Source organism: Thunnus maccoyii, chromosome 16 (assembly GCF_910596095.1).
Source record: "Thunnus maccoyii chromosome 16, fThuMac1.1, whole genome shotgun sequence".
NCBI lineage: Eukaryota > Metazoa > Chordata > Actinopteri > Scombriformes > Scombridae > Thunnus > Thunnus maccoyii.
The window spans coordinates 15,961,669-15,980,454 of NC_056548.1; the positions used below are offsets into that span (position 1 = coordinate 15,961,669).

Sequence of the window (18,786 nt, forward strand, 5' to 3'; positions counted from 1 at the left end):
GCCACGAGAGGATTTGTTTGCTCTTTATATATACACACAGACACACACACACACACACAGTCGAAGCAGCACACATTGGCATGCGTGCATGCTCTCACACAGCAGGATGTGTTTGTCCTGTGGATAATGGGATCTATGTGGATTATATTTTTAGTTGCCTGACAGGTCTTGACCTTTGCAGCAGTACATATATGGCAGAGAGGTCTCTCTTTGCTCCTGGAAATGCCTGCTGGAACGTTCTTGGTAAATCCTCTCTGACCCGTGGAGTCTCAACACAGACCATCTATCAGCTCATCTCATTGAGACCTCTGTGGGACTGTTTAGATAAAGATCTGAGTGTCAGGGGAAATATGTACCTCTTAACAGTGTGTGTGTTTATGCGTGTTTGTGAGAGTTGCGTATTTGCTGGTGTGTATTTGTGAACTGTGTCTGGGGGTGTTGAAACCGCTCATCCTGCAAAACACATGAGTGTAGAGCTTCAGTAAACGTGTATGTCATCAAAAATCACAGGTGGGGATTTAAAGAATTTGTGAAATTTGCAAAGGCTTAATGGCTCCCGCTGCACGTCTGCGATTCATTTAAAATCTGCTTTTATGCTCATCAGCGTTGACTGGAGGCCTTGATCACCTGTGGATCTAACATGTTGATTCACTGTACTGTGATGACCATACACGCTCTTCTCTTGTATCCTTGCTCTCCAACACACAACTTTAACATAGTCTGGGACTGACATTCAAAAGTTTAATGTCATCTGCTAAAAAAGCTGCTATTCAACAATAGTATTAATCTGTAAGTGACATCAGTGTGAGTGGATTACTGAAAAGTGTTGACATGTTGTGTGCTGTTAAACAAAAGGCAAAAACAACAAAGACTTGTGTTCTCGTGTGACAGAGAGAGACTGAGTGGACCAGGCTTTACTGATTATCCTCTCATGTCTGCCCACAACCTGTCTTTAAATATACAAATTACATAAGACAACACAACAAAAACTGCTGGACACATCATGAGTTCTGCTTTTATTGCTGCTATGCTGCATATCTTACTTCACCATGTTCAACAAGACTGAGCTCCACTTTCCTTGAAAAATCTTACCTTCATTGAGACTTCCTGATAACTAACACAACAAGCTGAACCCGAACAGCTCTCTCTCTCTCTCTCACTGAATGCTTCCACCGCCAATTTAACCTGCTTGGAGCCAGACGCACAGCAAAAACTACTGGCGACTGTCAGCTTTGGCCCTTTCACCGTTCATGACACAGTAATCATTGCCGCCCAGACTGTAAACAGTCTCAATGAAACCTTTTGAGGTGAACTAATCAGACTGTGAAAATAGCTGCATAATGTCTTTTGTGGCTGTGGAGGCAATTTCGTCAAATCTAAGAAAAGTATTCAAGTGATTCAAGCGACTTTATTTATAATCGAAAGCCTGCATTACAAACTGGAGACGTGAAGTTTGACAGACATTGGTTTTCGCTGAAAGAACACTGTCAAGTTGCCTTATGGGAAGTGTAGGATCATGCATTTTTGGAGATGGACCGATAGGAACTAAAAGGATATCTCAGCCTCTCTGTGCATCATTTTAAAGAAAATCTACCTCTTGTGAATCCCCCATCTTTATGGAAGTGCAATTCTAATTTACTGGAGTACCCCCGCAACATCTCTCTCTACCCGCTCACTTCCAGTAGTTGGAATGAAGTTCACTCCATGTGAAGACTATCTAAAAAATCAGAATTTCTTCACATTAAGCTCTAATTGGTGAATAATTTTTTTGTCCATGCTGCAATCAAACTTTGCAAAGAATGTGTTTTTTCCTGCTTTTTTAATGTTTCTAATCAAATTTTCAAATCTCACATGTTACAAGCAGTGGATGACCCCAAAGGCTTCTAATGATGGATATGTTAGTGTTTAATTTTGGGCTCATGTTTGTTTCCTGGAAGGTGGAGGTGGAGGCTGGAAAGACAGTCCTAGTCCACACTTGAGGGCTGGCAAGTCTCTGGTAGAGGGTGCTGAAGGGGGGTCCTCGTGTCCTTTGGCCCTGTCCAAACTAAGCTGGTCCACCTTCGGGGGTTTTGGAGGTGGGGGCGGGGCCTGCACAGCCGGAGGAGGGGGAGGAGGGTACAGAGGTAACAATCTTCTGCTTTGACATGACATTAATTTACCATTTTTCCCTCCTGCACTTACAACAGAAATCACTTTTATGTCTACCCAAGTCTTTTCTTCTGTCTGTCTCCTTATTGATCTTCTGTCTCAGACACTCTACAACTCCTTAAAGACGAGTATTTATCCCTTTTGTGACATCTCTGTCTTTCTTAAAAGATTTACCCGTCTTTGTCTGAATCATACTTACATTTGGTTGCTCATTCTTGACAACTTTTGTGAGAAATTTCACATTATTAACTGAAAAAAAAATTTGTGGGGCATAATAGTCACTTTTACATCCATGTCTAAGTTTGCAATGTTATATCAAGGACAGTCTTGCAGTGTGTTTGGATAGTTTGTTAGTTTGTTGCCGTAGTAATGGTACATAATAGCTATACATTTTATTTTTGTTCATTTGTATTCTCTTATCTTTGAGTGACATAATAGCCAGCCAGAACTAGCGGGATGGAGGAGGTTAATTGTAACATCACTTTAATTTAATCACAGTTGTGTATCTTTCAACTTTCTGTTGCCAGGGTAACAGGTAGACAAGGTTTTGTGCAACATGGTATTTTTCATCGGGTGGCGACAAACTGACAAGCATAAACTGCTATAATTGGAAGGTTTTGACATCACTTGTAATACTGACTGATAGGAGAGTTCACAACATAAATTCTGTGACAGGAGGAGACGCTGCACTGACGGATGAGATCACAGCTGACGGTCAGGATGGAATCTCATTCATTCATCCAATGGGAGAGATTTTCCTCCAGCCTCTAGCAGGTGAGACCCAGTCTGACTCACCACGTCTTGTCATGATGATATGAAGACAATGGTAAAATAATGACCAGGCCAGATGAGAATAAAGAAGAATAAAATAGAATAAAGTGCAAAGAGAGCACACTGATGAAGACATACAGTTGAAAGCTCTGTATAAAAGCTAGTAAGTGGACATTGGGTTAAGATTATTTTGTCAAGCTAGAGTACAGTAGTGTCAAGAAGAGTAGAATAGAAAAAAAGATAACAAAATTCCATCTGCTAATGAAGACCATGAGATGCAGCTGATAGCCCCAGAAAAGGCGAGTTAAGTGGACCTTTAGTCACACTTGAATACTGCACCACGATTGGCTCCAAACTAGTTGTGATGTCACAAGTCATGCTCATTAGGTACACGCCTTAACCTTAGACTTTCAGTGAGCACAAAGAAACTTTTCTACTTCAGCAAATTAATGTGAAAACAGCCTTCTAGTGTCAAACTCTGCACATACATCATTCTGCACAGTGAAGCTCAAACATTCAACTGAAGGAACAAGAAAAAAAACACATTTTTGAGTGGAGGGGGACTTTAACTCCATCATCATCTCCATGAATGTTACAACTTATCAGTGGTGAGTAATACTGTGGAAGTACCGTTGAAGGTTTCATAGCACTAATAAAAAATTAAACACAGAGATGAATTTGTAGATAAATAGGAAAAACAAGTTCAAACAAACTTATACTACATAAGTATTGGTAGTCCAAAATTACTTCGATAGAAAATCAGGAGAAAAAAAAAATGAAATTGAAAATTGGCATAAAGTTTTTTATTCCTTTGCAATTAGGCAAAGCAAAAAGACACCCTCAATTTTTATTTTTTTTTGAGACAAATATATATAGAACATACAACATAAACTGTATGTACATAGATACACACAACTGTCCTCGAGGTCATGGCCAAAACAATCCCCTGACCACTAGTCTAAACACATGACATGATATGACCAAAAGAGTCAATCTAATCCACCTAAACAAATCACATATACAATACATACACACACCCACATATATCCACACAAATAATGTAATACATAATAATACACACACTCACACATACACACACACATACACAAATATAGTTGTATTAAATCAGAATATGTACAGAGGTAGGTGAACAGGCTAAAACAAATAAACACTCTGTGCACTTTGTTCTCCAAGAAATTGATCGAGTCAATGCCTCAGCGTGTACCAGTGTGTGTGTTTACATGTGCTTGAACCTGTTTGTGCCAAACTATCTGTCTGGGCAGTTAGCCTACACACTCACACATGCGCAGTGCACACAGATATATGTAGTGTTGTTTTTTTTTTTTACTGTGAGACTACCGGCCATCTGATTCTCATTATTTAGCGGGAGGAACAGGAAGGCAGTTGACTAATTCACAGCCTCATGGAGCCTGTTGCCTTCGGCGCCGAACATTCTCAAGAGAAAGACACTGTTGTTGTCACTGCGTGTGCTCCCAGTCATTGCATTCAAAACACAATGGCTGCCTCTGCAACTTAAAACACATTCAAAGTGAGATCTGGGAAAGAAAAAAAAACGGATTAACTTAAATGATCATAATTGAGTTTTCAGGCAAATATGTTTTTCCGTAATGCAGTTAAACCATCTTCTGATGGAAGTTTAACGTATGTCGCATATGGAGCACATTCTTCTTCATAATTTGCGTCTAGAAACAAATGAGCATTGTTTAGGTCAGAAGTTAGATGTAGTAACTTAATAACAAACTACAAACTGATGTATTGTGTTAATGCTAATCAAATATACTACAGAACTGGGGTTTTGCTTTATACATACTATTTTACACAGATGCACACAAAATCTATCACACACATACTTATATCAGATCCATAGCTACTGCTGCATAGTGGTTGAAAGTATCGTGTATTGTTCTTTGCTTTATACAGTTTTTGCACTTATACTAACGCCAGTTTCTTAAGTTACTGTACTTGTATAAGCACTGCAGACTGGTTATGTGCTGCTTATTGCTGTATTGTTTCCCTTCTGCCTATGTGCCATATGACACCATATATGCTTTGTACCTCCACAAACCAGTTCCCCTCTGGGATAATAATCAAGTATACCTTAGTACAATCAAGGAGAAAATGTAAAACATCTGTTGTATCTTGGTTTTCCATAGATTTAACGATTTCCCTCTAACACATTTTTGTCCGTGCATCTTTGCTTTCGTGTGTTTATGTGTTTGTGTGCGTTGTTTCTCTTAGCCATGGAGAGTCACGGCGAGTGTGAGATCAAGGTGCAGCTGAACTGCAGCCACTGTCAGACGCAGAGCTGCAAACGAGAGGAAGACACTCACCTTATCCTGTGTCTTTGCCACGATGACGAAGTCCTAGCCAGCGACAACGTTACATGTATCGGTGCTGTAGGTACGGAAATACATCCAAAAAAACTGTTTACAACAGCAGCATTTCTACTGTTTTTTTCTTTTGAATTGTTGCTATTATTTGATAGAGCTTTAATTTTTATGTCACACCATAATCCCTTAAAATTATTTCCATCCAAAAAAAATAACTCTACACTCTATTAAGCATATTATTCAATCATCTTTTCTTCCAGCAACTCCCCAAGGCCCGGCTCCACAGGGCCAGATGTCCACGACGTTGATCCTGGCGGTCGTGACCTCCACCATTGCGAGCGGCATTGCGCTGATCTGCGCCAGCGTCATCCTTAGTAAGAGACTCTTCCAGTTCTGTGTGCAGTCTGTGCCCTCCACCTTCCACCGGCTGTGAGCTCAGCTGGACGTACAGATGCTTCCATATGTTACTGATAGCAGAGACAGGAACAGCTTTGATAAGTGTTGGTTGAAGTGCCCTCCATTGGCTGTGCGCCAGATGATTAAAGGAGCCGTGAGAGAGAGATGGTTCTGAATTTTACCTTGCTTACAAATCTAGTGAGCACAATATGAACATTTTTATAATAAGCACTAATTTCAGGTGATTCTCTCCTTTCGCCAACTGTATGCAAATACAGTGGAAATAAGTTGTGACTTTTTTGTGCCAAAGAGTGCGAAACAAGATTATACTGTAGATGAGAAGTGAGATAATGGAGGTTAAATACCGTATTGTTTATGTGTCGTATTTAGTTCCTACAGTAGAACAATTGCTCTCATAGAGGCATGAAATGGCACTGTATGGATTTAATATGAAAATGCATCTTTGGCTATAAAAAGGACAAGCAGAAAGGTCTGACATTTAACTAGGAAGTTTCAAAGGATTCTCTCAGTTGGAGATGTGTTCTGATGAGTGAGATTACATAGCTGTAAATGTCAGGCGTTGCGATTCAGTGGCTGAGAAAGGAAGAAAAAATAGGAACAGTCATGATTATAAAGAAAAGAAGATCAGTACAAACAATATGGGAATATAGAAAACTGTGATGGAAGATTGTCATTTTGATCATTTTGGGATGTGCACAGTGTTAATTTGTTTATTTGAACCCGTGGGCATTGATTCTTTATGATAAGAGTCTTAGGATTAGCAGAATGACTTCAGCTGTGATACAGCAAAATGCTATTTACACAAAGCACTGTGATATGGAGTATTTGGAGGAGGGTAGGAATCTGTTTCTGAAAGATTTGCTCTGTTGTCTGCAGTGTTTCTGTAATCTGATACAAGCTGATTGTCAGATATGCAGTAAAATACTTTACTGATCATTCTTGCACAAATAAACGGCTTAAAGTAGGAACAATTAGGGAATTAACAATTAAACTGTTTTTGTAGTTTCAATTATACACTCTAGGAAAAGAGGAAAGAAAGACAACTGAGGGATAATTAATAACCATAATCTAATTAAAATATGTTTTATGATTATAACATTAGCTAATAATGTTGCATTAGTATTAAACTTCGTCTCAAAAGCTGCTATTAACCACAGACACTTTACATAAATACAGTTTATATATAGGACAGTGAGGGATCATACAGATAACAATACTTTTTTGCACATTTATCACCTTTTTCACAACCGTCTGCTGCAGAGAAATGGGAAGGGAATCCTGACATTTTGCTGGACCCACTGATTCTCCACCAGGTGCTGTTTCGTGTGTTTGAACACAGCAGATTCTCTCTTTTTCTCTCATCCTCTCCATAACCTTGTCAGTTTCAGCTCACTGAAAGCGCTGAATATTAAGTGAAGCTCGGCTGTGGAAGCTGCTCAATCTCTCTTTCCCACAGTCAGTGTTTGGTGAATCTATACATTGTGTGAAGGCCTCTGGAGGGAATCTGCATAGCGCTGACTTCCTGTAAAATATCAATTACGTTTTCAGCTCTTGGGGGTTTGCACAATGTCTGACAAGAAAAGCAGGCATGACAAAAGCAGTTTGAGTTTTGACTGAACCAGCACACACACAATTATATCACATTCCTGAAAGTAAAGTGAATCTAACAGCGTGAAGAAACTGTATTTTTCCCTAATGTCGACGCCTTTGGAAGGTTTCATCCAAACAGGAAATCTTAAAGACCAAATTGGCAGATTTAGACCAACATTCATGCTCCAAAGAAGTGGATTCTTTTCCATTGTGGACAATCCATGAGCTTTATTCTTTATTAACATTTATAAGTACTAGTGGTACACCATCATATGATATGATATTTATATTGGATGTGGTTGCTAATATGAATGTGTAAATGTTTATTGGAAAAACACTATTGCTTTCTTTACAACAGTACAGCAGAGTGGAGTACAGCACTAGAACAATTTGAGAAACAGTGATAAATCCTGCAGATGCAAACTATTAAAACAAGAGAGCTACTCTAGAGAGCTTTGTCCTTTCAGGAGACAGTCGTATTTTTATAAAAATAGAAAACGTATTAAAGTGAAAAGGACAGCTAGCTAGGGATCAGGTCGGCAAGGTCTGGAAATATTAGTCATCAGATAAATAGTCTTTTTAGCTGAACATACAGAACAGTAGATTCACTGTATAATCAGCAGATTGTCAGTGATAATAATTGGACATAAGGTGGTTATTTTGTTAATTATGACTGCAACTGCATGACATTGTATAATTGCAAACTGAGCTGACTTCTATGCAGAACATACTTGGGCAAACCTCTTATTTTATGAAAAATGGATGAAGTATTTAGAGTGACTTCTTCACTAGTTGCATTGAGTGTAATGGTGTGAATTTGAAAGTGAATAAATCAAGTACTAAAACAACGACTGATGCCATTATATTTGTTTAATTTCATACATTTGCTATCCTTTAAAATAAAAAGAGGAAGTTTTGTATTTAACAAGAGCTGGTTTATCAGGCAGCAAAACACACAAACACACACACACATACACATGCAAACCCTCCAGGTTAATGGTGTCTCTTCACCTGAGCTCTCCCCCATGCAGGGAGGTAGTCTGTTCCCTGGGCGCCCCATCTCCTCCTCTACCCCTTCCTCCTCCTCCTCCTCCTCCTCCTCCTCCTCCTCCATCTCAACCCTCCCCTGATCCCAACCCCCCCCTGAGTCCCTAGCATCTGCACCGGGCGATGGCTCGACGGCACCTCTTACCTGCACGCAACGCCCCCCTCCCTGGCAGACTACCAACCTGCATCGGGGACGTGGGCTGCCTCCACGGCGGGTGAGTCCAAACTCACTGGCACTCACTGGTCTAGGAGCAGTAACCAAGGAGAGGACATTCCCACATGCATTGTGCAAAACATTATATTTGTGTGCGGAAGGATTTGTCTTCTTGAGAACAAAATGACTGTCTGCGCACCTTTTTTTTTTGACAAATACTCTCAATTTTTTACAATCGAGAATATAGCATCCAGCGGTTTGATGCAGCTTGACCCCTCCTTGTGTTACCGCTCCTACAGTTAGCAGAGAGTCAGGAAGTTGCTTGTGTGGGGTCCTGATATCAGTCAGGGTTATGATTATTTAAAATTTCATAGACTTTGAAGTGAAACAATCTTGTTTGTGTCTCTGTCTTGACTTTGTCTCCAGTGTGGTACCGCAGGAAGAACGATCTACATGCAGTGAGGGGGCGTCTGCAGAGTCCAGAGTACAAGCTGAGTAAGATCCGCTCCTCCACCATCATGACCGACTACAACCCGAATTACTGCTTTGCAGGGAAGGCTGCGTCGCTAAGTGAGCTGAAGGAAGTGCCACGCAAGAACATCACGCTTCTTAGGTACAGCAGTACGTGGACACAATGTCAATACTAATGTTACACAGAGTGCCTGTGTGCTGATGTTTCCATCTAAACTGTTGCTTTTGTCACTTTATTTTTTGCAGAGCTCTTGGCCATGGTGCATTTGGCGAAGTCTATGAAGGGCAGCTTCTAGGAATGAGCGGTGATAACAGTCCCATGCAGGTGGCCATAAAGGTCAGCTCGGATTCTGTTAGGCACACAAGGACAACTTGTACCTAAATATTAGATGAGAGCACCTCACCAGGAGTTATGTTCATTACATGTAATCCACTCAGCAACACTCCACGGGGGTGCTCCTACTGATCTAAAGGTCACACATGCATGTAGGATTTAACAAGATGGGTTTTTGTGATGCATATATTGGCTTTTCTTATTCCTCCAGATGAAAATGTGATACAGTGGTTTGTTGTGTAATGAAATGAAATCACATACAGCGTGACTGCACAAAATGACTGATGATTTGTGAAAAAGATCAATGGAAATTTGTTCAGTCAGTGCCATCAGGCGGCTCAGGCTTATAAACTACACAAGTGTAAAAAAGAAAAAGCTGAGTGTGCTCCACATGGGTTTGCCTGCTTTTCAGTAGTCTGCTGATTGCGTCTAATGATGTCTTGCCCCATGATAATGGCAGTCGGTTATATTCATACACAGGCACACGCTTACCTCAAACTGCTTTCTGATTCTCTCTGCTCCACAGACTCTTCCCGAAATCTGCTCTGAACAGGATGAAATGGATTTCCTGATGGAGGCGCTGATTATGAGGTGCACCTTAATGCAGCTTTACACTTCCTGTGTCCATTACACACATCATGGCCACCAGATCACTTAGTTTACTCATCGATTCACCCGGCGCATCCTTCTGACATGTGTGAAGACACAAAAAGTGTGCTCACATCGTCAGACAGCAACTGGCTTTGTTTTATAGCTAAACATTTTCTTCTGAGTTACAATAACAGCTGGAGCGAGATGTGACACTTAACTTGAAGTTTAACCAGTACTAAAATGTAACATACATTACATATTGTAGCATATTGGCCTCTCACAAGTAGCTGTAACACAAGTTGTTTCAGCTAATTATCATCGAATTAGCCAAAACGCCACAGGATTATCGTGTCTGCTGGGATATATTTTGATCTCCGGAAAATAACTCTAATTCACTTAATTTAATTTAATTTTATGACCTGAGTGATGTTAGTCGATAAATACCAGTAATCAGTCTTTTTCCCAAACATCTGTTTGGCATTTTTGCTTTACTGGAGATATGTTTTTAGCGAAGGCTTAATCAAGATCAGAGAACTTTCCTAATTCAGATTAGATTCTGATCTGTGCTCTATTACTCCAACAGTGTGTTTCCAGCACAGGCGAACTCCATGTAAGAGCAAAGTAAAATCCATTAGGTCTGAACTGGAAGTGAAACATCATCCTTTTAGACTTCCCATCAGCTTTTCAATTTATCCCACTGTGAAAAAGAAACTGATATGGCTTTTTTTTAAGCTTGTCAGCAAAAAAAGAAGTTGAAAGGTCCCTTTTTACATTGTCATTGTCGCACTCCTCAGAATCTGCCAGAGCAATTGGAAAGAGTATTTTAAATTCAGAGAAATCAGAGAGAATATTTCTAACTGAGCATGCAACAAATCCAGATTTTTTTGCTCAAAACTTATATCATGCTGACAATTCTGTCCCTGTGTGTCTTAAAATTTCACTTACGGAGTGATTAAAGCTTGAAATTGTTTTGTGGTTGCTTCATAGTATTATCATTCATAAACTTCCATTAATTGCCAGGAGATTTGGGATGCATTTATCCAAATGTGCATCATCAATTTTGTAGTACTGCAGAGCACATCATACACAAATTGCACACTTGCTAACCCAGATTTTTGTCACTGTTTGTCTTTGCAGCAAGTTCAGCCATGAGAACATTGTGCGCTGCATCGGCGTCAGTCTCAACATCCTGCCGCGCTTCATCCTGCTGGAGCTGATGACTGGAGGAGACATGAAGAGCTTCCTGAGACAGAACAGGCCACGAGCTGTACGTCTTTCCTACACCTTGATTTGTGTATTTGTGTATCTGAGGTGTGCTTGTGTGGCACACACTAATTTGAACTGTGCTGTATCCAGGGCCAAGCCACTTCTCTCACCATGCGGGAGCTGCTGCGGATGGCCAGAGACATCGCTTGTGGCTGTCGCTACCTGGAGGAGAACCACTTTATACACAGGTTCGGATCCACACCCACTTATTATGGCTAAGAGTTCAATTTGAATATAAACTGAACAACCACTTTTCCACCCAGGCACAAAAACACAATATGTTACTACTGTTACGGCTGAGTGTGCAACTGTGAGAGTTATTAAAAGATTCATTGTGTAGTTCCGGCTGAGAGAATATTTTGGCTGAAATGATGCCACAGACACTGGGGCAAAAACACTTCATTAGGTCTCACTATTTTTTTTTTCACACAGGCAAATCCAGGAGTATATTTGTTCTTATTGTAAATGCTTAAAACTGTGTGAAATTCTGATTTAAAAAATAATATTACAAAAATATGGCAATGATTCTGCAATTTCACTGTCTTTTTTTTAGACTCAGCAAATTTTATACATTTTCCTTGTGAGTGGACCTAGTTTGCTGAAAAATACAATTGTTACCATCTTCTTGCAGCAACAACACACCATTTTTTAGCTGGATCTAAATCTTTAAATACATTTCTCAAAAAAATCATAAAATGGGTATTTATTAGAGATGTACCGATACTGATATCGGATATTGGCCCGATACTGACTCATATAGCTGGATCAGGTATCGGTGACATTGGGCTGATCTGGTATCGGATACCATTATTTTAATAAATAACAATTCAGTAAGTTTATATCTATGTATATATTTGTTAAATTTTGTTTTACAAAGTTAGGAAAACAATGCTTAAGTCAAGGCTGATTTTGTCTTACACATAAAAGAATGATCCCAGTCTCTTCCACACAGTGACGCATACAGCTTATTAATTAAACACTGGTATCGCATCAGTACTCGGTATCAGTCGATACCCAAAGCCCAGGTATCAGTATTGGTATCAGGACTGAAAAAGTCACATCGGTGCATCCCTGGTATTCATAAACCAACATACTATGAGCTTTATTTGTCATACAGTAAATTATATTGGTGTGTTTGAGAGTTTAGTGCAATCGTGAGGCTACAATATGTAACAAATCTTGTGTATTTCAGAGATATTGCTGCTAGAAATTGCCTGCTTACCTGCCCTGGACCAGACAGAGTTGCCAAGATTGGAGACTTTGGCATGGCACGAGACATATACAGGTTTGTCTGTCTCACTGGCAGTTCACACAGCAAAACCCACAAGATGATTTACGGTGATGTGTCTCATGGGAGCAGGAGTCCAGGCAGCACTGGGCTGATGTGGTAAATGGGGGGACCAGTTGAAAAGCAATCTAATTTTCCTCCACATTCTAAATTTGCTTAGAGAGTTCATGGCCTTTTGGTATTTACCTTTTCTTCTAAACTTGATGATAAATGGACATTCTTAAATCTCATAGCGCTGCTTTTCCGTTCCCAGAGCCAGCTATTACAGGAAAGGTGGCCGTGCCATGCTGCCAGTCAAATGGATGCCACCTGAGGCCTTCATGGAGGGAATCTTCACCTGCAAAACTGATACATGGTATATAAATTCAAATAATAATAATTCAAATAATGTATACAGTAAGGCTGAGTGCACAAAGAGGAACTGTTTCAGTTTAAAAAACTAATACAGCCCATCCATGCCAGATGCTGTACTTAACATTTGAAAACAGATTTGCATTGAAAAATATTTTCCATTTTCCAACCTTGTCAAAGAGTCAAATTGCTCTCTTGAGTTGTGAAAAAGTATCAAAGCACCAAATTGCAGCTAATTTGAAAGCGATGCGATGCAATCAGGACAACACAAGCTGAAGACATTTTCACAAGCATTTTTGCAAACCAAGTCATTTTTACATTTTAAACAAAACCAGGCAGACCTACAGAGAACCCAACATCCTAAGAACAGTGTTTCAAGCGAACATCTTTACAAGACACAACAGCATCTGTATTCAAGACAGAGAGCCAACTGGACAAAGAATGCCCTCCTACTGTTAGCAAAAGTACAGTCAAAACACAATTGGCACACTGTGGCTGTAATGGGAGAGTAGCGAATTTCCAAACCACTTCTTCTATGACAAAACAAGTTAAATATTTAGCTTGGGCCAGAAAAAAAGCAAAATTGGACTAGACAGGAGGAAGTTTGTTAACAGATTAACATTTTGAACTTAAAAGGCACAATCAGATTTTTAATGAGACAGTTGCAAGGATTTATACAGCAGTCAATAAAACTCATAGATCAGCATGAGCTACTCTTTGACCAAAAGTCACCACTGAGCTCTGCAGAGAGGCCTTGTCCCTTCAGACTTAAAGCTGTGTGGATGTGGAATCATTTTCAAACTTGGTGACCCAGAACAAATGAAAAAAACAAGGAGCGCTGGCTTGTGTGGCCTTCCCTCCACAGTTACCAGAAATCAAATCCACTGTGAGAACATTTGTAAAGGGAGTTATTGCAAACACCATCAGGGAGACTCTAACATGGAGCTGGAATAATATGGATTCTCAAATTCTGCAGAAACTTGTAAAATGAACGTCATACAAACAAACAGTCACAATGACACAATAAACTCTGATTATAGTGAATAGTTAACAAGATATTGGAGATTGTTTTAATGATTTAAAACGATATAAATATAACTGTCTTCTATAAACATTTTCTATTTGGATATATCAGAGTTCCTGGTAATGCACTCAGACTTTTTGGCCTAACTTGGTATACCATACTGTTGTAACTGCTGATGAGAAAGAAGTGGGACTCAGCTGTCAGAAAACTGCAGGATACAAACAATCATTTCACCAAAAGGAAAACCACATGACCAACTGCTGGGGAGGTTTGTTGTTTGAAACAAAGGAGGTGAATTTTTTCACCATTCACAATTCACCATCTGCTTTTAGTCTCAAAATGGCATTTCTGGCTTTTTCGAGTATTCTTTTGTGCAATTTACTATAATGATTCTGCTATTCTCATTCTGAGGAACACCAGAGCAGAACTTCAGCATGTGACAAACATGATGAAGTCTGCTCAGTAGTTGATCTGTGTCTCCCCCTGCAGGTCATTTGGGGTGCTGCTGTGGGAGATCCTCTCTCTCGGTTACATGCCGTATCCTTGTAAGACAAACCAGGAGGTGTTGGAGTTTGTCACCAGCGGAGGCAGGATGGACCCTCCCAAGGGCTGCCCAGGGCCTGTGTGAGTACTGACTGAGATGTGTCTGAATGTAAACATCAAGCAGGGCCAAATTGGGATGGTTTTAATCAGGCTCGCATGAGTTTTCGTCAGTGTGAAGCAGGTTTTCTCAGTGGAAATGTCTTAACGTCTATTGTCCCTATTTCAGCTCTTTATTGAAATGGGATGCAGTGATGATGCAAAATGGATCCTCAGTTTGTGGAGTCAAAGGTCTTTTTTGAGACAAAGCTAACATTAGAAATACATTTATAAAATGTTGTTGTGAAAACTATTCCAAAGTGGAGAAAGTAGCCCCTGCTTGTTTTTCACCACAAATCCTTGTGGAACTAATAGCTCAGAATCAGTTTGGTCTACCACCTTTGAACAGGACTTGCTTGAACTTTCCGAAACTCATCTCAACTTCCTTTCTTTGTTATAAGTGTTACATATGACCTAAACTATATGTCTGGACTCTGTATCTGTATAGTTATCGGATCATGACCCAGTGTTGGCAACACTGTCCCGAACACCGGCCCAACTTCTCAACTATCCTGGAGAGAATCAACTACTGCACTCAGGTATTCTTTATATTACAACTGTCTGTAGATACATAGAATTTCACTTATTATTACATAAATATATGTTGAAATATGTTTTTTATTAATTCTTTGCTTTTTTTTTTTTTAATTGCCTTTTTTAAGGACCCAGATGTGATCAACACACCCCTACCAGTGGAATATGGCCCCACCACAGAGGACGATGGCAGCACAGTAATCCGTCCCTCTGACCACACCCCCACCAGCCTCTCTCCACTCCTGGTGTCCCACCCTGTTTCCCAGGATGCCTCCTCCCAGCTGGGTCTCTCCCCTCTGGGCCTGGGTCCCACCCCTCTTCCTCCACAGCCCACCAAACCCCGCCTGCTCCTCCAGAGAACCCAACCTGTTCACCACGAAGTGATGTCGTGCCGCGAGGCACTGGAGCCATCCTGGGCCGAGCCTGTTCCTGCCCCCGGTTTAGCGCTGTCAGCGGCAGTGCCGGGTGTGTGCACAGGAGGCCACTGGCTCCACCCTGAGCCTCCTCACCACCGGCCGTGCTCCAGAAACAGCTCCTCCTCAGGGAGCCAGAGGCTGAAGAACAAAACTAAAAACCTGTGGAACCCCACATATGGCTCCTGGGTCTTAGAAAACTTCAGAGGGAAGAAAAGCCTTGCTCACACTCAGTCTATGCCACTCTCAAGCTCCACGTCCTCCACCTCCAACACACAGGCTCCACAGACCTGCAACACAACCTCAGAGTGCAGCGAGGCTGGGTGTGACAGCACCAACTGTACCCACCTAAGCCCTTCCAGCCTCTGCACTTCCTCATCTCCCTATCCTTCCTGCCAAGCTGCTCCAAGCACTTCCTCCCATAAGAGCCCAACAGGTGGCACCACTGCCAAAGCTGGCATGGACCTGGCTAAGCTTCAGAGTTTTCCCTGTGGCAACGTCAACTACGCCTATGATGAGCAAAGCTACGAGGCAGAGAGCCTACCTTTGGTTATGCCTAAAGCCCCAGAAGCCGTCACAAACACCAGCTCTGCCCCCAGTGTCTCCTCAGGGACCAGCCTGGGACTGGCACTTGGCCTCCATACTTCCTCATCTTGTATGCCCAAGCTGCTGCTGAAGCGTCACGCCAGCTACGGACACGAGGACGTGAGGAGACACACCAAAGCTGAGAAACCAACACGTGACCGAGACTCAGGCTTTTCTCTGTCAGAAGACCTCAGTGTTACTCCTATCTAAGAAACATTTTGACTGATATTAAAACTAAAATGTCAGCTGGAGCCCCTTTTCACTGTAGGACACGCAAACTGAGACTTGCGTTTGCTGGAATGAAGAGCATGACCACCAGGCCTCTGCCACGGTGTGAGAGGCGCCACATCGAATTATTAGAGCTCCTGGAATGCTGGAACACACACACACACACACACACACTCCTCTGCACTGTGATAGAGAGCCTGGACTCAGAGCCTTTTGGGCTTCTGGTACACTGGTAGCTGAACACTGACCCTGAAACACTGGACGAAATGCAGCCCTGCGCTTTCTCACTGTCTACAACACTGGTGAAAGCTGCCATAAAAAACACTTCTGTGGTTGGACTCCTTTCTGTTTTTCTTTCTTGAAAGCTTTAGTATATGTTGCATTATTGTAAACAATCGGTTGGAATTTGTAGTATTAACAAGCCACAAATATTGAGCCATTGGGAAAAGAATCTCCAAGCTTTATTATAACTTTTAATTTCAGACGTCACAAATTCAAAAAAGGTTTTTTTAATGTAGAGTAACTAAAACCCTTTTCATGTGTTTCATCTTCACATTTTCACTTTTGGAACATGCGGCACTAGTAGGTGCATTTAAGTGATTCTGATTTGCTTTCTCCCCAGATAATGTGAAAACACACATCCTCCCAATTTACTGCAATAACATGTATTTTCTGAAAATGTTTTCCTAGTTTTTCTACATAGATCTTGTGCTTGAAACAGCAGTAAAAAAAAACTTGGTGTTACTGAAGTTTTCAGACATGTCTTGTGGCCTTCCTCAGCAGATGGAGTTGCTCCTCAGTTGTCATAGAGATGGTTTAGTGTGTTATCACGTGGCCTAAGTATGGAAATGTAAGTGGTAACAGGTGGTCGTACAGTATCTGGGGGGAGAATGTAATCCCTCTCTCTGTTCAAGGATGGTCTCTGGTGTCAGATGTGAATGGACTTGTCTGTTTCCAGTGTTCATTCAGTCTCTTGTCCAGGGTCTTTTGCTGTTTTACTGATGTAGCAGTGTTCCCCACAGTTGTTGCAAGTGATGTCATGCACCACTCCAGGTTTCCCCTCCAGGGAGGTCGTGTCTTTAGGTTGCACCAGCAGAAGATCTTAATGGAATAGTTCAATATTTGTAGTCTTGCAGAGAGTCAGATGACAAGATCGATGTCATGTCTATAAAATGAATAGCTTAGCTTAGTTTAGTATAAAGACTAGAATCAAGGGGAAAACAGCTGGGCTCTGTCTGAAGACAACGAAATCCACCTACTATTAAATGTGTTATATCTTGTGTGTTTAATTGTGATTTTAAAAGGGTGGGTGTGTGTGTGTGTCAGTTACTATGTCGGGCGCAATGACTTCCTGGTTGCATGTCAAGTCACTGTGTCCCTGCAAAGAAATAGTCCTGCACGTAACCCCTCTGTAAAACCACAACTTCTCATTTCTACAGTTCAGTCTGGACTAGAACAAACACAATGTACTGTGTAAATTAGTGCTGGTAGGCAGATCGTCAAACTTTGGAAAGAACCAGGCTAGCTGTTTTCTCCTGTTTCCAGTCTTTGTGCTAAGCTAAGCTAATTGGCTGCTAGCTGTAGTTCAGAGTGGTATCAATCTTCTCATTTCAAATGCAAAGCAAAAGCAAAAGCAAATAAGCATGTTTTTGAAAATTCGCAACTATTTCTTTAAGATGTTGAACTGTAAGCGCTGACTCCTTGTGACTTTAAATCTATGGCTGGATATTTGTATATACTGTAATAATACTGTAATACTGTAATAGGAGCTTGTGCTGAGAATTATTTTGCCAAACTAGCTTACATTGATCTTGATTTATCTTTGCATAATTCAGAGTATTCCTGACTTTCTTTCCCCGTGTCCCAATATTTACTTGGACTGCAGGAGGTCTCATAATACATGTACAAGTCTAATATGATGACCATGCAGCTGTGAAAATATTTGCTATTTTTGTACTCACTTCCTTACACTGGACTAACCCCATTGCATTTGTAGTTGTTTATTCATTTATGTTTATGATGGATCTGTATTTGTAGTTGATCACTGCCATTAGATGCCACTGCACTGCATCGAGGGATGTAGTGCTGGTAGTACCTATGTTTACTCAGCAGGGGGAGGTATTCAGCTCTGAAATACCAAACAAGCTGCTGCAGGTGTCTCAGTCTTATACAATTAATCAAAGATTCAATTCAGTATTTATGTTTTAGGTAATTCTTATTTAATCGACTTGGTAGTCCAATATGTGTCTTTATTTTGAGCCTAAACATGTTGATAGTTTATTTTTGAATATGTTAAGTGAATGGTTAAATTTATATAAGGGTTCTGAAGGCTTACTGTATGTTTTTATGCTCAGACCTGCTGATGTTAGTGTTTTTCTTGGTTGCTCAACTTGAAAATAACTAAAGTACATCTTACTCTTATAGTTTTCTTAAGACTCATTTGTGCCATTTAGAAATAATTGATTACTGTGGAATTTCTTTTAGAGTTTTAATGGACGGAAGAAGAAATCACCCTCACCTTACTCACAGTGTATATTTTTTACGGCCTGGTGCATTTTTTTTTTTTTTTTTCACATTGAAACGT

At 40.7% G+C, this 18,786-nt stretch overlaps 1 protein-coding gene across 2 annotated transcripts in view; it reads left to right on the forward strand.

The window, feature by feature from the left end:
• The window catches only part of ltk (leukocyte receptor tyrosine kinase), a 62,470-nt gene extending 44,715 nt beyond the window's left edge, over positions 1 to 17,755 (forward strand). For both annotated transcript variants that reach the window (XM_042388173.1, XM_042388171.1), the window contains exons 16-29: positions 1,938 to 2,123; positions 2,824 to 2,922; positions 5,179 to 5,340; positions 5,531 to 5,644; positions 8,905 to 9,091; positions 9,196 to 9,286; positions 9,810 to 9,874; positions 11,012 to 11,141; positions 11,231 to 11,328; positions 12,333 to 12,425; positions 12,682 to 12,783; positions 14,293 to 14,427; positions 14,891 to 14,981; positions 15,105 to 17,755. In XM_042388173.1, coding sequence (XP_042244107.1) covers positions 1,938 to 2,123; positions 2,824 to 2,922; positions 5,179 to 5,340; positions 5,531 to 5,644; positions 8,905 to 9,091; positions 9,196 to 9,286; positions 9,810 to 9,874; positions 11,012 to 11,141; positions 11,231 to 11,328; positions 12,333 to 12,425; positions 12,682 to 12,783; positions 14,293 to 14,427; positions 14,891 to 14,981; positions 15,105 to 16,184 — 2,633 coding nt within the window. In that variant the 3' untranslated portion in view covers positions 16,185 to 17,755. The remainder of the gene's footprint in view (positions 1 to 1,937; positions 2,124 to 2,823; positions 2,923 to 5,178; positions 5,341 to 5,530; positions 5,645 to 8,904; positions 9,092 to 9,195; positions 9,287 to 9,809; positions 9,875 to 11,011; positions 11,142 to 11,230; positions 11,329 to 12,332; positions 12,426 to 12,681; positions 12,784 to 14,292; positions 14,428 to 14,890; positions 14,982 to 15,104) is intronic.
• The last annotated feature ends 1,031 nt before the right edge of the window (positions 17,756 to 18,786 follow it).